Source organism: Notamacropus eugenii, chromosome 1 (genome assembly GCF_028372415.1).
Source record: "Notamacropus eugenii isolate mMacEug1 chromosome 1, mMacEug1.pri_v2, whole genome shotgun sequence".
In the NCBI taxonomy this organism is placed as follows: Eukaryota; Metazoa; Chordata; class Mammalia; order Diprotodontia; family Macropodidae; genus Notamacropus; species Notamacropus eugenii.
In genome coordinates, this window is record NC_092872.1 from 714,734,524 (window position 1) to 714,761,312 (window position 26,789).

A 26,789-nucleotide genomic window follows, 5' to 3' on the forward strand; every position below is an offset into this window, starting at 1 on the left:
GATTCCTTGGCTCCCTTCAAGATATCTTCTGGATAAGTTCTATAATACTAAAAAAAATAAACCAGGACACAGAAAAGCTAAATAACTTGTCAGGTAATTCCAGTATTGGGGAGTAGTGGGGGGAGGGGGAAGGAGATTCCAACAAAGTGTGTGTGAGAATTTTGATCTCCTCTCCTTTTGGGCTTGGCATTTTTCTTCTGTATTTTTTGGTAACTCATGAGCAGAGCCATAACCAGGTGCTGGATGAATGGAATACTAACAGCATTTGTAGTCCTTGTAGCATAGAAACCGTAGAAATCAACACTGAGCAGGAAGGATTAGTTAAAACAGAGAGCTCCCAGTCATACTCATCCCTCCCACTAAGGAGAAGGTGACTCTCCATTAGTGGTGTTCTATGATGTTCCAGGGTCTCTGTTTCCTTTGGCTCTCTCCCCCTACCCTGCACCACCTAGCATTATCTCAAAAGCCCCTCAACTGAAGGTGTGTTGCTTGCCCCAAACACAATAATTCCTATCCTGGGGTCTACCAGGACCCCCTCAATCCGAAGGGTGCGTGAGCAAAGGAGAACATCCCATCTGTTACCTTTGCTGTGGGGGTACTGGTAGAAATGTCAGGCTCACTTCCGTTTTCCTTTTTGTCCTCTGATGTTGTGGCTTCTTCATTTGGTGGGATGACAAAAGTGAAGTGCTTCAGAATTTCTGTTGTGATCACAGGCACCCTTTTCACTGGGAATGGGATCATTGAGAATAATGCAGGAGGCGGGATTGGTAGCTCCAAGACTCCAACGTCCAGGGCTTCCATCATCTAAAAGAAAATGCTGCAGTTGAGTCAGAGCTTTGTCTTTGCCCAGAACTTGTTTTCCCTATATACTCTATGGGTCTTTTCTCTGGTAAAAAGCCATCTCCTTCCTTTGTTACTGGGCAAGTCACTGGACTGAATTTGTCTTGGTCAAAGATGGTGGTTAGAGTTATTATAGACAGGAGATTTTGTAACATGTAGAGTGCTTACATAATGTGTTCTTTTTACCGCAAAAATTGTTCTTTTGTTCTAAAGGAATGCCTTTGTCATTCAGTCATTCAACATTACTGAGACCTACTCTGTACAAGGCTTTTGTCTGGTCACTCAGTGAGATAAGAAGGTGAATAAAACTTAATCCTTTTCTTAGAGATCTTATGATCTAGTAGGAAGAGAAGATGTGTGCAGATACATGTCTAAAACAAATTATATTGTCACATAAGAGTGCATAGGAGATGTACAAACAGACAGCCTTTGAGAAGTTCAGAGGAAGGAGAATAAACCTGTGGAGAAGATAGCACTGGGTGGGCCTTAAGAATTTTTTTTCATTGAAAAACTATAAAACAGATTTCAATAATTTTTTTCTTACTGTAAAAGTAGTAGAAAATTGAAAGGAGGAGAGGCAAAGGAGAATTAGCAACAAGTCAAAGGGGTGGTAGTATCAGGTAGTTGATACCTTCTTGGCTTTGAAGCCAGGAAGACCTGGGTGCAGGTCCCACCTCTGATATGTACTAGTTATGTGACCCTGGACAGGTCTTCTAGCTTGTTAGTACATATGGTATCTCTCTGCATTGGAAAAGGGAATGTCCTCATCTGGGAGTTCCCTATCCTGATGAAATCAAAGATCCAGCCTCTTTCCCCTAACAAAGTGGGAAAATAGGGATGAGAAAACTCATCAGTCTTAGGAGAGAAACTCAACTTTTAAAACATGACTATAAAAATGGGAATTTTTTTTACAGCAAGTATCTCTGAGAAAGATCTCATTTCTCAAATACAGAGAGATCTGGATAAAATATATAAGAATATAAGTCATTCCTCAACTGATGAAGATGAAGACATCAAAGATATCAATAGTCATATGAAAAAATGCTCTAAATCCCTATCAATTAGAGAAATGCAAATGAAAATAACTCTGAGGTACCGTTTCACACCTATCAGATTGGCTAATATGACAGAAAAGAAAAATGGTAAGTTTTGAAGGGAATATGGGAAAATTGGGACAGTAATACGCTGCTGGAATTCTGAACTGATTCAATCACTCTGGAGAATAATTTGGAACTATGCTTAAAAGGCTCTAAATCTGTGCATACCCTTTGATTCAATAATGCTAGTATTATATGGCCTGTATCCCAAAGAGATAAAAAACAAAGAAAAAGGACCCATTTGTACAAAAATATTTATTGCAGCTTTTTTTGTGGTGGCAAAGAATTGGAAATTGAGGGGATGCCCATCCATTGGGGAAAGGCTAAACAAGTTGTGGTACATGAACAGAATGGAACACTATCACGCTATAAGAAATGATGAGCAGGATGATTTCAGAAAAACCTGGACTTACATGAACTGATGCTGAGTGAAGTAAGCAGAACCAGGAGAACATCGTACACAATAACAGCAATATTGTATGATGATTAAATGTGAATAATTTAGCTATTTTCACCAATACAATGATCCAAGAAGGACTGAGGATGAACAATGCTATCCACTTTCAGAGAAAGATCTGATGGGAGTCTGAATACAGATCAAAGCATACTGTTTTTCACTTTATTTTTTATGGGTTTTTTTTTAATCTGTGTTTCCTTTCACAACGTGACCAATTTGAAAATGTTTCGCATGATTGTATATGCAATAGCCTGTCTCCAACTACTTGCTGACTAGGGGCAGGGGAAGGGGAAGAAGAGAGGGAAAGAAATTGGAATTCAAAAAACCTCCAAATGTTAAAAATGGCTTTTACACGTAACTGGAAAAACATTATTAAAAATGACTGTAATAAATGAATAGGTGTTCTGAAAACCAGTAGCAAGTATCTTTCTATCAAAAGCCATCTCATACAGGTCAGCGAGAAGGACTCAGTGAATATAAGGAAACTTAGAATAAATACACAAAGTTTTATGGTCTAAGGCAGAGGTATCAAACATCATTACAGGCACAGCCCAAAGTATATTAAAATGTAATTGTAATGTAAATGTATTGGGAAATATTTAACCAAATAAATTAAAATACAGTGAAATGTAGATAGTGTTAATAGGTATATTTTTTTAAAGTCAGTATGCACCTCTAAGGAGCCCTATATATATTTTCTTGGCCCCTGTCTCTGAGCCTCTGGTCTCAGGGACCAATAATATTGTCAGTGCAATATTGATGACAGGGAGGTCTCTAGATTCTCTTGTTGAGAAGAGTATCAGTAATGTTACTGACGATCTCTTGGAGGCTTGTGGTCCTATGGACCAGGTTGTTCGCTTTATTTTGAGAAGTGATCTTGCAGAAGGCCAGTAGGTAGCTACTCACAATACATGTTTATGTAGATGTACATATGCATGCACACACACACACATATGTACATATACCTGTCTTTTGCCTTTTTTTTAAGGACGAGGAGCTAAGAATGGTGAATTTTTTCACATTTTTAAACATAAACTTTATTTAAAAATGTAAAAGCCATTCTTAGTTTGTGGATCATATAAAAACAAACATTGGGCAGGATTTGGCCTATAGACTGTACTTCAAAGATTCTACCCAAATTTAACTTCTGATGGATCAGGAATTGTTTTGACTTGTGGTGCTCTTTGGGCTAGCTAGATTTACACGAAATAGAAAATGATGGTGATAATTATCACTGTTCTCATTACTGAATGTTTAGGGGAATGAATGGAACTCCAGAGAGAGATAAAATGAATCATGTGAAGGAAGGAGGAAGACTGTTGTGGGATAGTTCTAGCTGGAAACCTACATCCAGATTTTGTGAGGAGGATCTCTGTGGTACACCAGCCTTGATAGACTAGATGGGTAGAAAGCCTTAAGGACTTTTGGGCTATAAGCCATGTATGGCTTGGGTGATATTAGTAGAGCAGAGGGTCCAGAACAGGTCAAGTGTGTCCTAGTTAGTGTGATAGACCAGCAGGTCAGTCATAATGAAAGGCTTTCTTACTCTTTGTGAGGCACTTTTACCTGTTCTACTTTTGGCAACTTTTCGGTCTCTAGGATCTGCTTCCAGTTAAACTCCTCTGAGACAGTTGGCTGGAATTCCAGGATGGGCACACCAGAGTCCTTTTTCCCTTCATGGTCCTCTTCCTCTCCCTCTCCTCCATCACTCTTGTCTTCCATTGCTTTGAGCTTCTCCAGGCGCTCCTTCTCAGCCTTTTCCTTCTCCAGGCGCTCCTTCTCTGCCCTCTCCTTCTCCAGCCTTTCCAACCGCTCCCTCTCGCGATCCTTGCGGCCCTTCCGCCCCGAAGTGGCCTGCTTTTGGTCTTCTGGCTCATGCTGGGTATCTTCAGTGCCAGCATGGGGAATCCAGATGCCCTGCTTCCGGTCCCAGAACATCAAGATTTGTTGGATTTCCTTTCGTGTCATCTCATAGACTTTGAACTTATGAACCAGCTGTTTCTCACTCTCTCTCAATAAATCTCTTTCACTTCCTACATGTTCAGACAGGGTCTGTAGGGGCACTGTATCCCCCAGTTGTTGTCTGCTCCTTTTCCTCTTCTCCTCCTTTCTGTCCTCTGCGGATGTTTGTTCTCTCATTGACACCTTCCTTTCGAGTCCCACATCGGACTTGATATCTGCTTTGGCATTTACATTGGTACCCTAGAAAAACAAAATACATAAAACATGTTGCAAATCACTTTGGTGAAGGCTAATCTGGATGGCATAAATCCCTGAGGCAGGGAGGAGTAGAAGGGTCAACAGAATGAAAAAGAAGATGGAATTTGGCTACACAGAGAATTTCCTAGGATTCTAGAGGAACAAAATAAAATGGTGCTATTGAAGGGCAAAGAAATGTATGCACAATACATTTATGTTTAATCTGCTTTATGATTTTCTCAGACCCTTTCAGTCTGGACAATCAGTAAAACAATCAATGAAGCCCTGCTTTGTAGTATTGGCTGATTTCTGAGGCATACTCACACTGACTCTCCAGAGCCAGATTGAACTGGTTCCAGCCCATCCCTGTTACTATCCATAACCATGACTGGAGTTCTCTGGGTTGAATGGGCAGAATTGCTTAGTTAAAGCATTAATATTTTACTATACGTCATACATAGTTCTGTTAAGCATTGCACACACCTAGATAACAAGACTGAAGTAAAGTCACTGACTGCAAGGTGTTTGCAAATAGGTGACTTAGGCCATATGTAAGTAAGGGGGCCAAGGCAACAGCTGTGAGGCACATAAAGAGTAGGGGAAGAAGAACCTTCCATAGTGGTCTTCCCTTCAGAGCCTTAAAAGCTCACTAAGTCACCAGCTAGAATCAGGCCAATGGACAATAACTGACTTAAACCAATGGTGGTGGTTAGGCTGATGGCCAGCAGGATAAATTAATTTGGGAGGATGTTGGGTGTGTCCCTTTCATTCTTCTTTCCTCTGTCGATTTGACCCAAGATGGTTAAAGCTGGAAACAAGTTGTGTTTTAATAGGGAGTGTTTAATAGAAAGTTCTGTACTTGGGGTGAAAAAACAAACTTTGTAAGCAATGTTAATGTGGATGGGTAGAAAACCTTAAGGACTCTAGTGGACTACAAGCCATATATGGCTTGGGTGATATTAGTAAAGCAGAGGATCCAGAACAGGTCAAGGGTGTCCTAGTCAGTTTCCATCTCACATCCTGGGTCTACTTTTGGGCACACTATTATAAAAGGGATGATGATCAGCTAGAATGGTATTGTGAGATGGTGGAGAGAGGGCTAGGCTTTGAGTCAGCAAGGCCTGAATTCTGTGTGACCAAGAACCACTCTCCTAACTTCTTGGGTTCCCATACAGTTCTCTATGACTCATACTTATAGACAAGCTGCTGATCTATATCAGCAGGGAAAAGGATTTCTACATTGTAAGGTCTTATACCAATGAACTCACAGGTGTCAGAACAAAAATAAAATTAAAAAAAGTAAGACAAGTTGAACCATGTTGAGAAGAGGAGAATGGGTGAAGGGATTGGAAACTATGCAAGGTGAGAACTGGGTTAGTTGAAGGAAGTGGGGATGGTTAGCCAAGTGTGGAGAAGACTTACGGAATAGGGACATGAAAGTAATCTTTAAATAACTGTAGGGTTAGCAAATGCAAAATGAGTAGTCCAAAAATAGAATTGGCTGCCTTGGGAGAAAGGAGTTCTCCTTGGAGTTTGTTGAAGGAGAGGCTGGAAAACCATGTCAGGAATATTGTAGGACAAAGGTAGAAATGCTTAACCAAATATATAAAAATATAATATAACCTAGATAAGGTTAATTTGTGGTTTTCTAAGTCAATGTGTGGCCTGCAGGAGTCCTTTCTAGTTGTTTGATATCCCTGTGGTAGAGAGCTTAGGAAGTGGGAAGGGAGTGGTCTAAAAGCCAGCTGAAGCCTTGTGCAACTCTAAGACCATTTTATTTTCAGGTCCTGGGGGCCATTTTGAAGATGTAAAATGTATACTGACTAACCATAATACTCACCCCCAAAAGAACTCTGGAAACCACAGAGGAGGTGAGACAGCGCCTGTTTTGGTTTCAACCATCACCCCCTGGCTGCATGGACTTGTCTGCTTTTTCTGAATCATTAGATACCGTTCTCAGTTTCTCACTATTTTCTGACCATTTTCTTTTTTCCAGTTTGAACCTTAAAATACTGACCTATATGCTTGGAATTTCCTCTTACCTATGTCCTCCCTCTTATCTAGTTTGTATCTACCTCACTTACTCAGCCTCTACCAGGGGTGGGCGACCTGTAGCCTTGAGGCCACATGTGCCTCCAGGTCCTCAAGTATAGCCTTTTGATTGAATCCAAACTTCACAGAACAAATCCCCTTTATAAAAGGATTTGTTCTGTAAAACTTGAACTCAGTCGAAAGGCCGGACTAGAGGACCTAGAAGGTCACACGTGGCCTGGAAGCTGCAGATTCCCCAACCCTGAGGGTCTAAATCTTGCCCATGTCCTGATGGGTGTCCTGATACGCTGGCCTCTGACCTCAGCTTCATCCACCCCTAGTATAGACCTCTTTGTCTATGAGAACTGGCAGTGGGCCTTGATTGCCGCTCTATGTGTGGCAATCCATTGGCCTGGCCTGGCTACAACCTGTAGGTAGCTATGAGAGGGCATTTTCAGAGTGGACCCATACAGTTTGCAAGCTGATACATTCTGCTTATAAGGATAAACTAACACTACACAGCATTTTCCTTGATTATGTGTGTGTAATTTTTTTTTTATTTTTAAATTTTTTTTGCGGGGGGGCAAGGCAGTCAGATTTAAGTGACTTGCCTACGGTCACATAGCTAGTAAGTGTCAAGTGTCTGAGGCTGGATTTGAACTCAAGTCCTCCTGACTCCAGGGCTGCTGCCCTATCTACTGCACCACCCAGTGGCCCCAAATAAATGTATATTTAATAACTCACATTTATTTTGTATGTTAAAGCTTAGGGGACATTTTCCTGAGAAATGTATTTTTCTTGTCTAAGAGGCTAGAGGAAGAATGGAGAGCTCAGAGAGCTTGATTTGGGGGAAAACATCCAGGGGTCCCATAGCCTGAACTTGAACTAAGGCTTCTCTAGTCCAATCTGAGAGTCCTCTGCCATGTCTGTCCATTGCCCGCTGCTGTCTATCTGCTATCTGCTCTGTCTGTCCACTGTCCACTGTTGTCTGTCTGCTACTTGCACTGTCTGTCCACTGCCTGCTGCTGTCTGTCTACCACCTGTGCTGTGTGTCCACTGCCTGCTGCTGTCTGTCTACCACCTGCGCTGTGTGTCCACTGCCCGCTGCTGGCTGTCTATCACCTGCGCTGTGTGTCCACTGCCCGCAGCTGGCTGTCCTATATATCTGCTACCTGGGTCTGTGATGCCTGTCGCGGTCCAACGGGCTTCTTTGCCGGCACCTCTTCTTTGATGGGTTCTCGCTGCCTTCTTTTGTTTCTCTTTCTCATCTCTTCCTCCTCACGTAGTCGTTCAAGTTCCTGCTGCATTCTTTTTTCCTGAAGTTCCCGAGCTAATTTCTCTTGTTTCCTGGAGGAGAGAGACACTTAGTTATGAATAATTGGTCTTCTTTATATAAGGCTTTCCAAAATGCTTTCCTTACAACAACCCTGTGAGGTAGGCTGGGCAATTACTTGGTATGCCCATTTTACAGATGGGGAAATGTACTTCAAAGGGTTGACTCATCCACAGTCCTATAGCTAATATGCAGTAGACCCAGGATATGAATGACAAGGTCTGCCTTTCAAACCAGAATCTCTAGTTTCTTTCTTTTTCAATCTCATCCCTAGTTTATTTCCCATGGTCATTCATCCAGAACATTCTTGCCACAGGGAGGAGAGGGACCTTGCTTAACGGAAGCTCTAAATATCAGTAGTCCCCTAAACCTTAATGAGAAGGAAGGAAAGAAGAAAGGAAGGGAAGAAGGAAGGTGGGACGGAAGGAAAGAAAGGGAGAAAGAAAGACAGGAGCATTTATTATTATTTATTTACTTCTTACATAATATGTATTATCATAAATAAGCATTTGTGAAGTGCCTGCTATGTGGTAGGCCCTGAGCGAAGGGTTTTACAAACATTATCTCATTTGATCCTCACAACAGCCCTGGGAAGTGGGTGCTGTAATTATTCCCATTTTCCAGGTGAGGAAACTGAATCACCAAGTGGGTAAGAAACTTGGCAAGGGTGACATAGCTAGTGAGTGCCTGGAGCTGAATCTGAACCTGACTCCAGGTCCAGAGCTCTCTCTGGTACTGACTCGCCACCTCTAATAGCAATATGCTGATTTCAGTTCACCAGAACTGTTAACTAAGAGAACTTTTTAGTTAGCTGGATTTTTCTTTCTGTATTTTTAGTTTAGGAGAAAAAGGTTGAGTGACCACATTTTTATGGAAGATATAGACAAATAGGAAGGGAGTGGTGAGATTGTGAGAGGGGTGGAGAATGTGATCTCTGAGGATGGGGCAAAATGACTAGGAATGTTTAGTCTGAAGGAAAGACTTGAGAGAAGGTGTGCTTAATAGTTATTTTCTAGTGTCTTAAGGACTACTAAGTAGACAAGGGAATAGACTTGTCCTACTGGGTTCCAACTGGCAGAGATAGATGCAACAGGCATAAATTGCAGAGACTGATTTAGGCTGGATGTGAAGAATACATTTCTACCAGAACTGTACAAAGGTAGACAAGGCTATCTCAAGAACCTTTTAGGTGCCAGGCACTGTGCTAGATGTTAGGGATCCCAAAACAAAAATGAAACATTTCCTGCCTCCAAAGATCCTCGGTTCTAGTTAAAGGCACAACATGCACATATATAAATGCAAAATACACAGAAAAGAAATCAGCTGTGGAGACTGGGGAAGCCCCCAGAGTAGGAGACAATGCTTGAATGAGGCTTTCGAGAAGTCTAGGGAGGGACTCTTCAAAAACAAGGAAAAATGGTCTCGAATTCCAGGAAGGGGGGCAGCCTATGGAAAGGGGATGGAATGTAGGGTGAGGAACAGACTGGCAAAATCATCAGGGAGTAGTGATGACTAAGCCTGAAGCCAGGTTGTAAAGAGCTTTAAAAGTCAAGCAAAGAAATTTGCATTTTTTCCTGAAAGTAATGGGGAAGCCAAAGCAGCTTTTTGAGTGAGTGAGTGACCTGGTCAGGGCTATACTTCAGGAATATCACTTTGTTAATGACAATAGATTGGGAGAGTGGTGGAGTGAGGGTGTGTGTGAGTTGAGACAGTGAGACCAATTACAGTGGGTTACAGCTCATGTGGGGTCTTCAGACAGAGGCTGGATGAATTCAGGGATGGGTACAAGTGGGATGGAGGGAGATGAAGGGAGTAGCTGTTCATCCTCCAAGGAATGATAAAGTCCACTCACAGGTGCTGTTAGATGATGGTCATCCAATACAGGGCAAAGGAAGAAGGCAAGAGTAGCTGTGGCCAGAGAATCCTGCCTGAGCACTAACTGAGGCTGCTATTTGTTAGCTGTTGCCTTTGAAGATGGGGTGGGGCTGGATTCAAGAGATAACAGAACATCTCCCTACTTGTGAAATCATTTAAATAAATACTGCTCACTTGCAATGATTCCTAGAAGGAGCCTAGAAAACATTGTTGAATATTTAAGGACTCTTGGGTGAGAAATTGAAGGCCATAGAGACCAGGTGGTATTTTAAACACTGCTTCCCCCTGAAGGCAAAGAATGAAGAAAAGACAGCAAATCTGGGAAGCAAACTGCAAACAGTTAAGAAGATCATGTCTGAGAATGGGATTTGAGTTTCTGAACCTCAGCTTAACATATAGAAATAACAGACTCCAGGTCAAGGATGGAGTATACCTAATGAAGGCAGGCAAGAATGTATTTGGGCACTGTTGGTAGAGCTGTGAACTGATCTAATCATTCTGGAGAGCAATTTGGAACTATGCCCAAAAGTTGATAAAACTGTAATGCCCTTTGATTCAGCAATTCCACTACTAGGACAATGGAGGCATCCTTGAATTCCTGGGGGATAATCTCTTCTCACCATATAACCTGGAAAAGTTCAGTCAGCTTTTGTATGAGCAATGGTTGCCCTACCTTGTAAAACTCAGCTGGAATAGAATGAGCACCAGGTGCTTTGCCACATGAAAGGAGCCTAACGGTCATCAAAACCTCTTCTTCAGTTGGAAGTTCAGCTAAGGAGGAATTGACTTCAACCTGAGGTAAATGGTCAATGGCCTCAACATTGATTGATAATGGTCTGTTGAGAACACTATGGAAGTGTTCAGCCCAACTCTCTAGGATCATGTCCTTATCACTAATCAATGTGGCTACATCAGCACGGAGTAGTTGGGATGCACCATAGGTTTTTGGTCCATAAATAACTATCAGGGAATCATAAAAGTGCTTTGGATTGTTACTATCAGCATAAAACTGAATTTCATCAGCCTTCTTACTGAGCCAGGAATCCTGCATCTCTCTAAGATTTGCTTGCATTTTGCTTTTGATGGAATTAAATGCTGCCTTCTTAGAGGCAGATGAAGTATTCTACTGGTAAATCCTGTGGAGCATGTTTTTCATTTAGCAGCTTCTGAATTTCCCCACTATTTTCATCAAACCAGTCTTGGTGTTTGTGAGTGTTCTGACCCAGATGAGCAGATGCAGTGCTGTACACCAGATCTCTGAATGCTGCCTACTCCTTTTCTGCTCCACTGTTGCCAACTGTGTGTTGGCTCAACTTTCCCTCTAAGTCAGCGGCAAACTGTTCATGCTCAGAGAAGAGCTCCAATTTGTTGACATTAATTCTTCTGGTAGTCATTTTGCCTTGGGGGCACACTTTTGATGAATGCAAATATTTAGCTTGGAAAGGATAAGTCTATGATCAGTCCAGCACTCTGTACCACATATTGCCTTTGTTACTCTCACATCTTGTCTGTCTCTTCTCCTTACAATCGTATAATCTATTAGATGTCAGTGTTTGCTGCGAGGGTGCATCCATGAAGCTTTATTGAGTTTAGGTAAATGGAAGACAGTGTTGGTGATGATGTCATGTGATGCACAAGTCTTTAGCAGTAAATGACCACTGCTGTTGCCATTTCCAACTCCATTCCTCCCTAGGACTCCCTGCTAAGTCTGGTAGCATTAAAGTCACCCAGAATTATAAGCTTATCCTCTTTTGGCACATTGATGATATGGGTCTTCATAAAACTTTTCCTTGACTTCATCAGGGTTTGTCATGGTGGGAGCATAGGCACTGATGATGGTGGCATGGCATTTTCCTGAGAGTGGCAATCACATTGTCATGAGCCCGTCATTCACTCCTTTTGGCAGGCATAGCAGCTTGCTGACTAGATTAGTTTTGATTGCAAAACTCATGTCAGCTTCACAGTGCTCCCCTTCACTACATCCACTCCAGAAAAGATGTATCCAGCTCCAACTTCAGTAAGCTGGCTTTCATTTGCCAACCTTGTTTCACTCAGGGCTGTTATTTGGATGCGATCCCTGTTGAGTTCTCTTGCAACTAGAGCAGTTCTTCTTTCAGGTCTACTGGATTTTATGTTTTCTATTAGTGTGTTCACGTTCCATGCGCTGATGGTGAGTGGAATCATCTTTGCAGAAGTTTTCGTACATTTTTTTGTGTTGTGACCATGTAATGGGATTCCTAGCCTGCCATGGTGACCAGGCCAGGGTTGGGTAAGCAGGCAATGTTTAGCGCACCTTTTCTAGCCCCCTTCCTCACACCAGGAGGTGAGCCGTGCGATCCTTAAAAAGCACCCAGGGGGCTGCTGAATCCCACTGCTGTTTCCAGTGAGAAACGACTCTATGGCCTGGGCCACCTGTGTGCAGGGTTGTGACTACAGCTCCCAGTGTATCTGCACCTGCTGCTTCATCACTTGCCTATTGCCACAGGACTCTGAGGCATAATAGGGAAATGGTATGGTTAATGTCTTTTGATTTGTGAGTAAATTGGATTTAAGTGAGGCAGAGTTGCACGAAGTTGTCAGCTTCACTCTCTCCTCCAGAGTTATAGTCCAGTGGCAGGACAGAATCAAGGCGATTGACAATGGTTCAGGATGCAGATCTCTATAAGGGTAAAGGTAATAGGTTGTCCTGCAACAATCACAGGGAGATCTCTCTCTCAGTCATTGCTGGCAAAATTCTTGCTAGAGTCCTCCTTAATAGGCTGATCCTTCACCTGGAAGATGGTCATATACCTGAGAGCCAGTGTGGCTTCAGAAAGGGCCAAGGAATAGTCGATATGGTGTTTGCTGCCCAGAAATTCCAGGAGAAATGCCAGGAGCAGAACAGAGGTCTGTACACATTTGCAGATTTGATCAAGGCCTTTGACACTGTTAGTCATGAGGGCTTATGGAAAATTATGTCAAAATTTGGTTGCCCAGAGAAGTTCATCAATATTCTATGTCAATTTCATGATGGCATGTTTGTCTGGGTTCTGGATAATGGACAAAGCTCTCTTGCCTTCCCAGTCACCAGTGGAGTGAAACAGGGCTGTGTGCTTGCTCCCATGCTTTTTAGCATGTTTTCAGACATGTTGACAAATGCTTTCAATGAGGATGAACACAGCATCAAAGTCAACTACCATACTGATGGTAAGTTCTTCAATTTGAAAAGGTTACAAGGTAAGACCAAAGTGGAGGGAGTGTTGGTGCATGATTTTCTGTTTGCAGATGATTGTGCAGTCAATGCAGCCTCTGAAGCTCCAAAGTATGGATCAATTCTCTGATGCCTGTGCTAATTTTGGTCTAATAATTAACATCAAAAAAACACAGGTGCTCCATCAGCCACCACCAAACCATCCATATGTGGAACCATTGCTTAAAAAAATGGAAAAGTTTTGAATGCTGTGGATAAGTTCACTTACCTTGGTAGTGTACTTCCCAGGTACACATTGACAATGAGGTTGATACACCTATTGCCAGAGCCAGTTCAGTGTTTGGGAGGCTCTGAAGAAAAGTTTGGGAGAGAAGAGGTATTAGGCTGAGTACCAAATTGAAGTTCTATAGAGCCTCATTGTTGTATGTCTGTGAAACATGGACAGTCCACCAGTGCCATGCTAGGAAACTGAATCACTTCCATTTGAACTGTCTTAGGAAGATTCTAAGGATCATGTGGCAGAATAAGGTACCAGACACTGAAGTCCTTGCTTGAGCTGAATTGGCAAGTATTCCAACTATGCTTCAGAGAGCACAACTCCGGTGGGCTGGCCACAATGTTCGAATGTCAAATGTACGCTTGCTAGAAAGACTATTTTATGGAGAACTAGCATGGGCCAGGCGATCACATGGTAGTCAGAAGAAGTGATACAAGGCCACTTACAAGGGCTCTCTCAAGAACTTTGGATTTGACTGTGCAACATGGAAGACACTGGCACAGGATCGTTTAGCATGGCATGCCCACATAAGAAAGGGTGCTGTGGTCTTTGAACAAAGCAGAATTGAGACAGCACAAAGTAAATGCAGGATGTGCAAATTTGGGATATTCACCCGAAATATTCACATGGACTATCTGTGCCCAACCTATGGTACAGCATTCTGAGCTTGTATTGGTCTGATCAGCCACAGTCAGACACACTGAAACTTCATTTTACAGTGGTGATTTCATTTTGGTCCTCTTCGAAGATGAAGGACAACCACCACTACTAGGTCTGTCTCTAAAAAGGATCAAAGAGAAAGGAAAAGGACCTACACGTACAAAAATATTTATAGCAGCACTTTTCTGGGGACAAAGATTTGGAAATTGAGGATATTCCCATTGGGGAATAACTGAACAAGCTGTGGTATGTGATTGTGATGGAATAGTATTGTACTATAAGAAATGATGAGCAAGGTGATTTCAGAAAAATCTGGAAAGACTTACATGCACTGATGCTGAGTGAAGTGAGCAGAACCAGGAGAACACTGCACACAGTAACATCAACATGGTATGATGATCATCTGTGAATGACTTAGCTACTCTCAGCAATACAATGCTCCAGAACAATCCCAAAGGACTGATGATGAAAAATGCCATCCACCTCCAGAGAAAGAACTGACGGAGTGTGAATGCACATTGAAGCTTACTATTTTCACTTCATTTTTTTCATGATGTTTTTCTTTCTTAGTCCGTGTTTTCTTTCATAACATGACTATTCTGAACATATATTTTAAATGACTGCACATGTATAACCTATTTACCTGCTTACCATCTCAGCGAGGGGGGATGGAGAAAAAGAAGGAGAGAACCTAAAATTTTATAAACCCAATTAAAAAAAATGTCTCTCCATGTAATTTGGAAAAAAATTATTTTAAAAAAGGAATATATTTGACTGATAACCTGCAAATCTAATCAAAAGGGCTCTCATCTGTAAAAGGAAAGGTAGAGGAAGGGGGAAGAAAAAAATGATTACCCTGTATCTGCCACACTAAGTATGGCATAGATATGATATCACAAAAGGTCACCAAAACACTCCCAAATGCACAAGATACAAAATCTAAGAAAGGAGCCAGTAGTAAAACCCATGACCACAAAAATATAGACAAGATGAATGGGGGATAGAGGAGCATAGTGCTTAGAGTGCTGAATCAGAAAGCCCGAGTTTAGAATCTCCTCTCTGATTGGCTAAATCTCTCCACTCTCAGGGCCCCAGGCAACTTTCCAAGACTAGAAGTCACAGATCAGTTGCCAACCGATGGATAGAGGGAATTTTCTCTACACTTCCTCCTTCTCCTCAGTTTAGCAAGAGACCTACTATCTTCCCCCGAATTCACCAGGGTCCTTAGGGGATGACTGGTCAGGCCAGGTCAAGAATCTAGTACAGACTCCTCTGGGATTCTCATGGTTTAAATATGTAGCAGCTTGACAGTACAGTATAAAGAGTCTTGAACCTGGAGCCAGGAATCTGAACTCAGGACCTGGAGTTCGAATTCTGTCTCAGATACTTATTATGTGGCTCTCCATTTCTCCAACTGTGAGCTGCAAGGATCACATGAGAAAATGTTCATTAAGTGGTTTGCAAACCTTGAAAGCTCTCCACCAACATAGCTATTGGATATTATTCCACCCTGCGGCAACTGGCCAGGGATGAAAGCTAGGACAAAGTGAGAGACATATCAAGACCCAACACAGTGCTTGGCACGTAGTAAACATTTAATAAATGCTCTTCATTCCTTCATTCATGATCCAGGCTCTTTCAGCAACCCTAGGTTTGGGAGAGGGGGCTCCCTTCACCAGCTTTGCATTAATACATAGAGCTGGCTTTGGGGCTCATGTTCCTTCTGTCCTTTCTCCTTGCCTGTTCTTGTAGGCTGTGGGTCCTTCTGCCCTCATACCCATTCTTGCTGCTGGCTGCAGGGAGGGTATGGTGTAAAGTTGGCAGAAGAGACCTGAAAAGTGAAGGAGGCAGAGAAGAGAAAGGAGGAGAGAGAGAGATGGAGGGGAGGAGGGGAGTGTAGGGGGTCCTTAGAATGCTGGGCTGGGAGGCAGCGTAGGGTGTCAATGCAGAGACAGGGACCCCATGGGGGAGGCAGGGGCACTCTGATTGGGCCACCCTTGTCCTGGCCTCATTATTTCAGTCACGGACCTTTTCTTTCTCTCCCGAATGGCCTGCAGAACTTCCAGGTCAAACATCATTTTCTCTTCCTCTGTGAGGGCGTCATACTCTTCCTCATCCATCTTTTGCAAACGTGCTTTCTCTCTTGCAATCATCTCCTGGTGCTCCTTCTCTGTTGAAGGAGAGAGGAAACAGTGAATCCAGGGAAAGGTTGGCAGATGGCTGGGGAATGTTCTCTGAGTCTCTTCTGCAGTGCCCTCAGCTCTCAGCTGAGGGAAGGGCATGTTACACTGACAGTCAGTATTGCTGTTAGGACCTCTGCTCTTTGTCCAAGTTCCAGACTCAAGCCTCTTTCCCCTTTCTCCCTCTCTCCGTTGTCTGCCTCCCCACCTCATTCCCCCCCACCCTGGTAGAAATTGTCAAACTAAAGAACTAGATCTGTTGGCTGAACATTGGAAGTGTCTCTCCTGTATCCCAAGGAATTTTCAGTTATTCAGGCTCAGGTCTGAAGCATGGATAACATTCAGCAAGTTCATCAGCTCCAGAGCCAAGAGCTATACAGTCTTAGAAAGCCAGGATCTGAACAACCCAGGCCCCTGAGGGCAAAGCCAGGGCTCTTTCTACTATGCTAATCAGTGCCTCATATGTTTTCTGGAAAAATCCCATGTTTTTCCACCTCTGCATTGTTCTCAATGCTGTTGTCTCTGCCTACAGAAATCCTACCTACCTTTCAAGGTACAGTTCAAATGCTATCTCTTTCATAGGGCCTTTTTGGGTTCCCCAACTCTGACCCAGAGGAAAATGTCACAGCACTTGGTATTTTTTCATAGAATCATAGGTTTTTAGTCAACCCCCCTCATTTCAGAAATGAGGAAATCGAGGTCCAAAGAAATTAAGTGATATTAGATGTAGACCAGTATCTCATACCATAAGCTCCATATGGACACACAGCCTAGACATAAAAGGTCACATTATAAACAAGTCAGGGGAGCAAAGGAAAAAATGCCCTTTACATCTATGGATAAGGGAAGAGACCATGAGCAAACAAGGAATAGAGAGATTCATAGGAGGGAAAATGGACAGTTTTGATTACATAAAACTGAAAAGTCAATGCATTTAGAATCAGAATACAAAAAGTTAACTAGGAAAAATCTTGGCAGTAAATTTCTTTGATAAAGGTCTGATGTCTCATACATACATACATATATATATATCTGCGTATATATATATGTATATCCATATATATGGATATATACATAGTTTATATATATACACATAGTTGATTTAAACACATTTAGACAGCAAGATGACACAGTGGATATGGCATGGGATTTGGAGTCAGGAAAGTTGGAATTAGAATACTGCCTCAGATGCCTACTAGCTGGGTGAACCTAGGCAAGTCACTTAATCTCTGTTTGCCTCAGTCTCCTCTTCTGTAAAATGAGGATAATAACAGAACCTCCTTCCCAGCATTGTTGGGAGGATCAAATGAAGTAAAGCACTAATAAATGTTGGCTATTATTATTATCTATGAATAAGAGCCATTCCCCAAAAGAGAAATGGTGAAAAAATTTGAACAGGAAGCTCCCCCCCAAAGAAAGGCAGATTTTCACAACCAAATGAAAAATGTTTCAAATCACTACTAAGTAAATTCAGATTAAAGCACCTCTGAGGTTCTAACTCACACATTTGACTAGCAAAGATGACAGGCTATGGGAAGCTAGATACACTAAGGCACAGTTGGTGGAGGTGGAGGTAGTTCAATCATTCTGGAAAGCAATTTAGAATGATGTCCAAAAAATCACTGTGGTAGGAATAGTGTTTGACCTAGCCCAAAGATTTAAAGAAAGAAGGAAAGGAGTTACATATTAAAAAATATTTGTAGTAGCCCTTTTTGTCTTAGTAAAGGAATGGGTGGTCATCAGTTGGGAAACAGCTAAATAAACTATAGTACATGGATATTAGCCTTCTTTCGCCTCCTCATTTTTCTATTACTGTCACGGGGATCACTCAGTCATTGAGACTTACAATCCACGGTTGACTTTTCACTCTCTCTCTGACCCCTTCCATTCAATCTGTCACCAAGTCCTGTTGATTCTCCCTGTGTAATATCTCTTGGATATACCCCCTTGTCTTCTCTGGTTAAGGTCCTCATCACCTCTCTCCTGGACGGTTGTAATAGCCTGATAGAAGGTCTACCTGCTCCCAGTCTCTCCCCACTCTAGTCTGTCTTCTACTCAGCTGTAAAAATGGTCTTCCTAAAAGAGCAGGTCTCACTTTCTCAGTCAATAAACTCCAGGGGCTCTGATCTCTGGGAGCAAGCATCATAGGCTCCGTTTGGCATTCAAAGCCCTCCTACTTTTCAGTCTTCATACACCTGTGATTCAGTGATATGTGGACAAGAAGTTCCCAACTCCGCGTGTTGTTATTAGCTGTGCTTCATGCCTGGAATGCTCCTTCCTCATCTCTGCCTCCTGACTTCCTGAGATTTCTTTGAATCCCAGATAAAATCCCATCTTGTACAGGAATCCTATCCTGATCCCCCCTCAGTTAAAGCTAGAGCTTTTTCTCTATTGATAACCTTCAATTTATCCTGTCTGTAGCCTGTCTGCACATAGTTGTTTGCTTATTGTCTCTTTCCCACCCCCACCCCACCCCCTCCATTAGACTGTGAGCTCCTTGAGAGAGGTCAATGTCTTTGTCCTTTTTTGCATCCCCAGCATTTAGGGCGATGCCTCGTATATAGTAGATACTTAATTAATGTTTTTTTTGACTGCATGAATGTCTTAATGTGATAATATAGAACTTTAAGAAATGTTGAAAGGAACAGAGTCAGAGAAACCTGGGAGGACTTGTATGAACTGATGCAGAGTGAAGTGCATATATTTTAGACAAAGACTACGAAGAGAAACAACTGTGAACAACTTAAGCTCTGTGATCAATGCAGTGCCCAATCATGTTCCAGAAGGTGGATGAGGCAGCACATTTCCCACCTCTTAGCTGAGAGGTGGTGGACTAGGTGTGCCCAAAGGGATACACACATTTTCAGACCTGGTCAAAGTGTGGATTGACCTTTTCAGGACTGCTCTCTTCCTCCAAAGGTTTTTAGGAGAGGAGGAAAAAGCTAGGGGAGGCACTTGAGGGTTAGTGTAACATTAAAAGAAGACAAGAAAGTAAAGAATGCTGAGGAATCTTTACAAAAATAAAAAGAAGAGACCAGAAAGAAGTTCAGAAGGGCCATATAGGCAAGCAAGGGTAATGTTGGAACTGCCATGTTACATCTGAGATATACAAACCCCACCCCAAACACACACACACACACACACACCCATCACTAACACGTTGTGCCTAGGGGAGATTCACAACTTTGTATTAAGTCCTCTTTCTCTAATTTGCAAAAGGAAAGAGTTTATTGCTGAATGATATCTGTCAACTACAAAGAAAAATTTAAAATAAAAATAAAAGAAGTTTAGTGACTTTTGCATAAGGTAGAGCCTGAATTCAAACCCACTTTCTTTTAACTCAGAGTCCCAGAAGCTCATAGCTGGCAGTCATCTATTCCAACCAACACCCAACAAAGAACCTCTGTTAAAATCTACTCAGCGAGTGGGGTGAGAGGTACAACCCACCATTGCTGACGGTGGCCCGTTCTCCTTAAAATTTTTAATGGATACTTTCTGCTTTTATGTCACCTTCATTTTCCAATATATCCCCACCCCAAACCTCTCCCCTCCCTGCCCCAGAAAGCTAGCTCTTTTAATAAAGAATGGAAAAGAAAAAAATAGTTCAATAAAACTGACCAACATATCAATTGAGGCCAATAGTGTGCTTACTATTCCACACCTGCAGGCCCCCACCTTGGCAGAAAGGGGAGAGAGGTAGATTCTCATTTCACTTTTTCAAAGCCAACCATGGGCATTATAATCACAGCGTTTAGATTCCATTTTTAAAATTTGCTATTTCTATTTCTGTGGCTGCTATTGTATATATTATTTCTCTGGTTCTGTTTAATTCACTTTGCCAAATTTCACCTAAGATTTTCCATGTTCCTAATAGCACAGTAATATTCCATCCCATTCAGGTACCACACTCTATGTGGCCATTTTAGCGGGGATTCCTTTTGAGTTTAGATTGGACTAGATGACCTCCAAGGTCCCTTCCAGCTCTCAAATTATGTGGTCCTGTGATTTCTGCCCTGAGTAAGCTCTATGATAATAGCATTATCTACAATAATTAGCGATAAATTACAATAAATCATATAGTGCCTACTATGTGCCAGGCCTTGTGCTAAGTACTTTACAGATATTATCTCTTTTGATCTTCACAATAATCCTGGGAGGTAGGTGCAATTATGATCCCCATTTTAAAACTGAGCAAACTGAGGCAAAAGAGGTTAAATGCCCAGAACCAGCCCTGGCATGAGCCTGAGACTTGGTTTGTCCTCTGGCTCACCTCACCTGGGGGCCATCCTGTCTTTATCTCTTGAGGATTTAGCTCTAATTACTTTCCACATGGAGCAGAATTCCTTTGAACGGAGGTTAAGAGTACTGAAAGGAAGTGGAGAGAGAGAGAGAGACAGGGAAACAGCGAGAGACAGAGAGAGAGAGACAGGGAGACAGAGAGAGAGAGAGAGAGACAGAGAGAGCAAGAGAGCTACCTACCATCTTGCTCAGGCTTTTGTAGCCTAGACAAACTTTTCTGTCTTGAAAATTCCATGATTTTTTTTCATCCTGAGGTCTTACCCATCTTTTCCACTTTGGCCTTCTCCCGAGCCTTCATGATGTTGTAATCCTGAGCCACGTTGATAAAATAGATGTGCTCCCGGTTGCTGATGGCTCTGAGCAGACACTGGAGAGCACAAGCTGTATTCCTGGCAAAGACTGTCTCTATGCCATCGAACACCACCCCTCGATAGCAGTCACTGAGCTGAAAATACAAGTCAGAAGCACATTCAGCATTCAGCAATTTGACAGGCATTTCTCAGGGACCTACTATGGGCCAGCTAGTGTGCAAGGTTCTAGGAAAAGGAGAACAAAAACGAAAATGATTCCTGTCTTCAGTGACTTTCATGGTCCTTCTACCAAGGAGAGACAACAAGCACACTGATCACTACATACAAGATACTACATACAAAGTCATAGGTGGGAGGGTGGGAGAAGTACTAGTAACCAGGGGAATCAGAAAAGAGTAGTAGCTGGCACAGTGGAGAGATGGATGGCCCTGGCACATAGTAGGTGCTTAACAAATGCTTGTTTTGTTTCCTTGTTTAGGAAGTAGCCCCGGAACCAAAGCTGGAAGAGAGTCAAGGATTCCAAGAGGCCTTTATCACTCATTTTGAGTGGCCTGGCGCACTTCAGGAGATGGTAATACATAGCAGAGTTTGGGAAAAGGGTTTTGCCATAGGACCTCAACTAGTCAGAATTCTAAGGGGTTCTGATGATGTGCATACATCTTTATCCATTTACAAACTTTTGGGTTTTTTCCCCTCTTTGCTCTAATAAAACCTTTGCCATACTGTGAATTGTTTGCCTACAAATGGTGAATCTCAGTATCTGGGGGTACGGTGCATATGTTGTACCCAACTGCTTGGATGGGAGCCATGAGACAAGAGACATTATCCCAGAGTGTCCACCCCTCCAGCCCTTGTGGCATGAGCTAATTCTGTACACAATGGTTATATCTCTTCTGTGGTCTACCCAGGAGACAGAAAGCTGGCCTTGCCCCCAGGAGGAACGAAGTACAAAATCCTGCCTTTGTCACGTACTGACTATGGAACCCTGGGTATTCGCTCAGCATAGAACACTAAGGTGCATTTCTTTAATTTTTTTAAACTCCTGAACTGAACACCAAATAAAATTAGCCTTTCCACACACAAAGTAGAACAGAATAGAGCACTGTACTTGAAATGACGAATTTGCTACACATATGGGTTATTTTCCCTTTTAAATATATAATACATTCAACCTGGAACTTTCAAACTGTCCCGTTTCTGTGTGTTTCCTTTGAGATATTTGTCCTCTTCTGTTCATTTGTGTGTGTGTGTATGTGTGTATATGTGTGTGCGTGTATGTGTGTATATGTATGTGTGTGTGTGTGTGTGTGTGTGTGTGGTTTGTCCTTCATTCTTGAAGAGGACTATGACATTAGGAAGATGATGCCATGACTTGCAAGGGAATTGGATTTAAGTGTTCACTTATAAATGCTTCAATAACCCTTTTTTCTTTTGGGGTGGGGTGTAAAGGGATGCAACCTTATTGCTGTCGTCAATGGGGTGATTTTATTAGTTTGACTAAACTTATTTATTTTAAGAATTTTTTTTCTTTTTCTTTTTCCAAAAGGGTGGGGTACAGTAGGTAGGAAAGAAAATAAATTTCTGTTCACAAAAATTAAAAAGAGTTTGGCAACCTTTGATGAATTTTTTTAATATACAGAAACTCTGTTATTACTAAGGTGTGGAGGGGACTCAGTCTGCCCTGGTGGAGAGAGCAGTGATACCATTGAAATAACAATGACTGACTGACTGACTAAGTCTTTAGTGTCTAACTAAAGTCCTACAAATAAAACTGATATTGCTGCCTGAGATGGTTCTGCATCCAATAACATTAGTTGTGGAGATTAGTGCAAGTTACTGGCACATGTTGGCCAATGTTTCTGTCTGTTTTTTAAATGCAGGGAATAGCAAGATCTTGCTGAACTGCCTTCTACCCATCAGAAGGAGAGACTGATTAGCTGCCCAGGTGCATCTGGTGATGGATATTTCTGTTCCGAGAATTGGCAGGGTCATCTTGCCACATTTAAATGTGCTCCATTTTGATAAACACCTTTGAGCTGGAAAGCAAATAGTTCCAGATGGCCTGATGGTCTAATTCACTTACAGGTAAAGATCTTGTCAGAGGTTTTTGGCTTTCAGAGACTGTTAGAAGCTTTCAGCCTGGGAGGTGGGCAGATGTGCTGCTGGGAGACTAGATGATACTGTCTCAACATGAGGGATGGCTGCGTATGAGAAAAATGTTGCCAATATTCTACTGATCATTACATTTTTGGGGGTTATTGTAATTAGTATAACAATAAGTAGCCTTCAGCCCAAGTAGGGAGTGATTGAATTCCTAACTAAGGTGTGTTTGTCACTTTAGTTTAGTTGGTGGTAGGGAATTAGAGGTGAGCCCATCTTGGAAACTAATTGGGAACCAGAGATCCACTTTGTGTGGGACAGGGAGTCGTGGGTCTTTCTGGTCACAGAAATAGCTGTAATGCAGCTATTGTGGATATAGCTTTAGGCAGGGCTGCAGTTGGGAAAGTGCTTAATACTTCCTACTGATCCCAAACTACTGGATGTCACCATGGCCCATTTCTTGAATCCCAGGCTTCTCAAGCTGATGCTCAATGGCTGGAAATAATGGAAGAACAGGATCTCAGAAGGATCCAAATGACCAGTGATCCAAAGGACAATGGAAAGCATTATGATGGATAAAAGAAAGTTACCCTCCCATGCTTACCAGGGATGACTTCTGTGGTAGAAGTCAAGCCAACAAACACTGATTAAGGGCCTTCTATGTGCCAGACATTGTGCTAAGCTCTGGGGACAGAAGTCAAGTCAAGTCAGAAAGAAAGACAGTCCCTGTCCTCAAGGAGCTTAGATACTAATGGGGAAGACAGCACACAAAGGGGAGTGGAAAGAGGTGAGAGGGAGAGAAAAGAGAAAATGTATATGATGCTGGGGCATTGTAGAGAAAGTCCAGGAAAGTCAGGGGTACCTTCTGGAGAGGAGTGAATATACAGCTGGACTAGGTGTCATCCTTAAAAAAGAGATTAAAAAGTGGATATCATTAAAGATATTCACGGTCTTGCATGACCAGAAATAGAGGGGGTGCTATTCATATAAATGAGCACAATGGACCACAGCTGAGAGGCCCCAGAGAGGCACTGAGAGGATAAAAGAGGCAGAGGAAGGCCTTCCAGCATGTTACATAAATCCTCTGCTGTTGGTGTCCTTGCCTCCCAGTCCATCCTCTCCAGTCCATTCTACATTCAATGGCCAAAGTGATTTTCCTAAACTGTAGGTTTCACCATAGCACCCTCCCACACAAACACTGATGGCTCCCTATTGCCTTGACAGTCAGATATGCCCTTCACAACCTGGCTCCAACTGACCTTTTCAGCCTTAATGTTTTCTCTCCTTCCTGTACCCTATAGTCCAGCCAAACTGACCACCTTGTTGCCCCTTGTGACACTTCATTTCCCACCTCTGTGCCTTTGTATTTGCTGTCCTCCTTGCACTTCCTCCTCACCTTTGCCTTTTAGAATCCTGTATTTCATTTAAAAAAAAGACTGCTTATGATACACCTGCATGAAACCTTTCCTGATCCCTAAATAAAAGACAGCTTGAGCCATGTCTCCAATGAGCCTCCCTAAAAATAGAGGGAGAAAACATATGGAGGGCAGTGATGGCCAGGACTGGATATTTTGTTCTGAGAAGTCTCTGGGAGGCAGAGTGGAACAGTATGCCAGCCTATTTATTATGTTTTCCAGAGTCAATGGAAACAGAGGAGGTGGAAAGAGGGGAGGGTAGAAGGAGGAAAGGTTGTTGTGAACATAACAGCAGGTCAGAAAATGACAGGCTTGATAATTGGGGATTGATGGTCTAGGGGGATGCAAGAAAGACACTTTGTTGGAGGAGATCCTTTAAAATGACACCTAATTTGGTACAATCAACCAACAATAGGTCAGTGGCATCTTGCATTCTTTGCACCTTTCTGTCAGCTAGGTGGCTGTGTAGAAGTGGCCTGCAATAGAATTATTATTTGCAAAGGGCTGCCTGTTCCCTGCTCATACTTTCATCATAGATACTCTCAAAGTATGCAGAAATTCTTTCCATAAACAGGCAGTTTTCAGAGGAAGAAATTAAAGCTATCTATGGTCATATGTTAGAACACTAATTCATTGTTGGTGGAGTTGTGAACTGATCCAACCATTCTGGAGAGCAATTTGGAACTATGTCCAAAGGTTTATAAAAATGCACATACCCTTTGACCCAGCAATAACACTTCTGGGACTACATCCCAAAGAGATTATAAAAATGGGAAAAGGCCCCACATGTACAAAAATATTTATAGCAGCTCTCTTTGTGGTAGTCAAGAACTGGAAATTGAGGGCATGCCCATCAAGTGGGGAATGACTGAACAAGTTGTGGTATGTGAGTGTAATAGAATACTATTGTGCTATAACAAGTGATGAATAGGAGGACTTCAGAAAAACCTGGAAAGATTTATATGAATTGATGCTGAGTGAAGTGAGCAAAACCAGGAGAATACTTTGCACAGTAACAGCTACAGTCTGCAATGATTGATTTTGACAGACTTAACCCTGCAATGCAGGAACCTAAAACAATTCCAAAGGACTCATGATGGAAAATGCCATCCACATCCAGTGAAAGAACTATGGAGCTGGAATGCAGAGGGAAGCAGACTGTTTTCTTTTTTCCTTTCTCATGGTTTCTCCACCTCATTATAATTCTTCCATGCAATATGACTAATGTGAAAGTGTGTTTCATAGGAATGTATGTGTAGAGCCCATATCAGATTGCATGACATCTTGGGGAGGGGGAGAAAATTTAAAACTTATGGAAGCGAATGATGAAAACCAAAAATAAATAAATTGAAAACTTTAAAAAAAAAAGAAATTCTTTTCATAAATATTTTATATAGAGAGAACAAAGTAGGAGAGTGGGTCAATATTTACTGCTAATGTTCTCATTTATCTTTCCTCTCCCATAATAGGTTTCCCGAGTATTTGGTATCCTTGCATCTTGCAGATACTTTGAGATTCAGTCCTTAAATGTTGCCATCAGCATGGCCTCCTCTGTGGATGCAGGGTTCAGGTATCTTTGTTTTCTTGAACGTCATTTCTATTTCATCGTACAACATGTTGTGGGCTATGATGTGGTGGTGATTCCATTGTTGCTGACAGAGCACAGAGGTTATTATAGAAATTTTGGCAGGTCTTTTGCATTTTTTTCCGTTTGCATACTGCTCCCATTTCATCTTTTAATGTTATTGGGATGGATTGACTGAACTGGGCATCCCTACGTGAGGAGAACCCCAAGAACTATAAATAAAAGAATAGATATTGACTTGGGCTATTACCATTTTGTAAGTTAGGAAAACTATCTCAGTTTCCTAGAAAAATCTGTGTATCAGTTTTTATCAGCTGCTGTGATAAGGAGACCAAAAAAAACCCTAGAAGCTGTATTCACTAGTAAATACTTAATGTACTTTATAAGTAGCAACCAAAGAGAATAAAAATTCATCTCTTCCTAAGATGATGAGAAATGACTGAGGAAATAAATTTATAGAAAGCTTTATGAGACCCTTGGAAAGCTCCATGTTCTGGTATTTTGTGGGTCAGCAACCACTCAAATCCACAGCTCATAAGCCCCTACTGATGTGTTTGCTTTTACTAAACCAACCAGAAAAGATGCATCAACTAAATACAAAAGACATTTAATCAAAAAGCACGGCAAAATAAGTGACCAGATCCCCTCCATCCATATTTATAGGGGTATGTTTTCCCATGTTACTATGTCACCAATGGGGAAATGACAAACGTCAAGAAGTACACACGTAGGCAGTTTGTATTTCCTAGAAACACCCAAAGATTTATGCTTTTAGAGAACCAACAGTTAAGTTAATGTGTAGAGCTGGTCTAACAAACTGTGATTTTTAGCAGCCTTTACCTCTTTCTACCTTTTTGCCACCTTCACCTTTCGGAAGTGAAAGGGACTTAGGATTGAGGGCCATTTTGCATTTTACAATCTTCATCCCACATATGGTAAT

General features: G+C 42.0%; 1 protein-coding gene across 6 annotated transcripts in view; it reads right to left on the reverse strand.

Moving 5' to 3' along the window:
* The window catches only part of HYDIN (HYDIN axonemal central pair apparatus protein), a 468,388-nt gene that overhangs the window by 105,789 nt on the left and 335,810 nt on the right, over nt 1-26,789 (reverse strand). For 5 of the 6 annotated variants that reach the window (XR_011972958.1, XM_072636610.1, XM_072636608.1 and 2 more), the window contains 5 exons: nt 20,700-20,883; nt 15,988-16,129; nt 7,794-7,971; nt 3,961-4,596; nt 583-804 (listed from right to left, as the gene is read on the reverse strand). Coding sequence is in view for 5 of the 6 variants with exons in the window: in XM_072636610.1 (XP_072492711.1) it covers nt 583-804; nt 3,961-4,596; nt 7,794-7,971; nt 15,988-16,129; nt 20,700-20,883 (1,362 nt within the window). In the remaining variant the exon portion in view is untranslated. The remainder of the gene's footprint in view (nt 1-582; nt 805-3,960; nt 4,597-7,793; nt 7,972-15,987; nt 16,130-20,699; nt 20,884-26,789) is intronic. The other variant, XM_072636609.1, reaches the window with a different exon arrangement.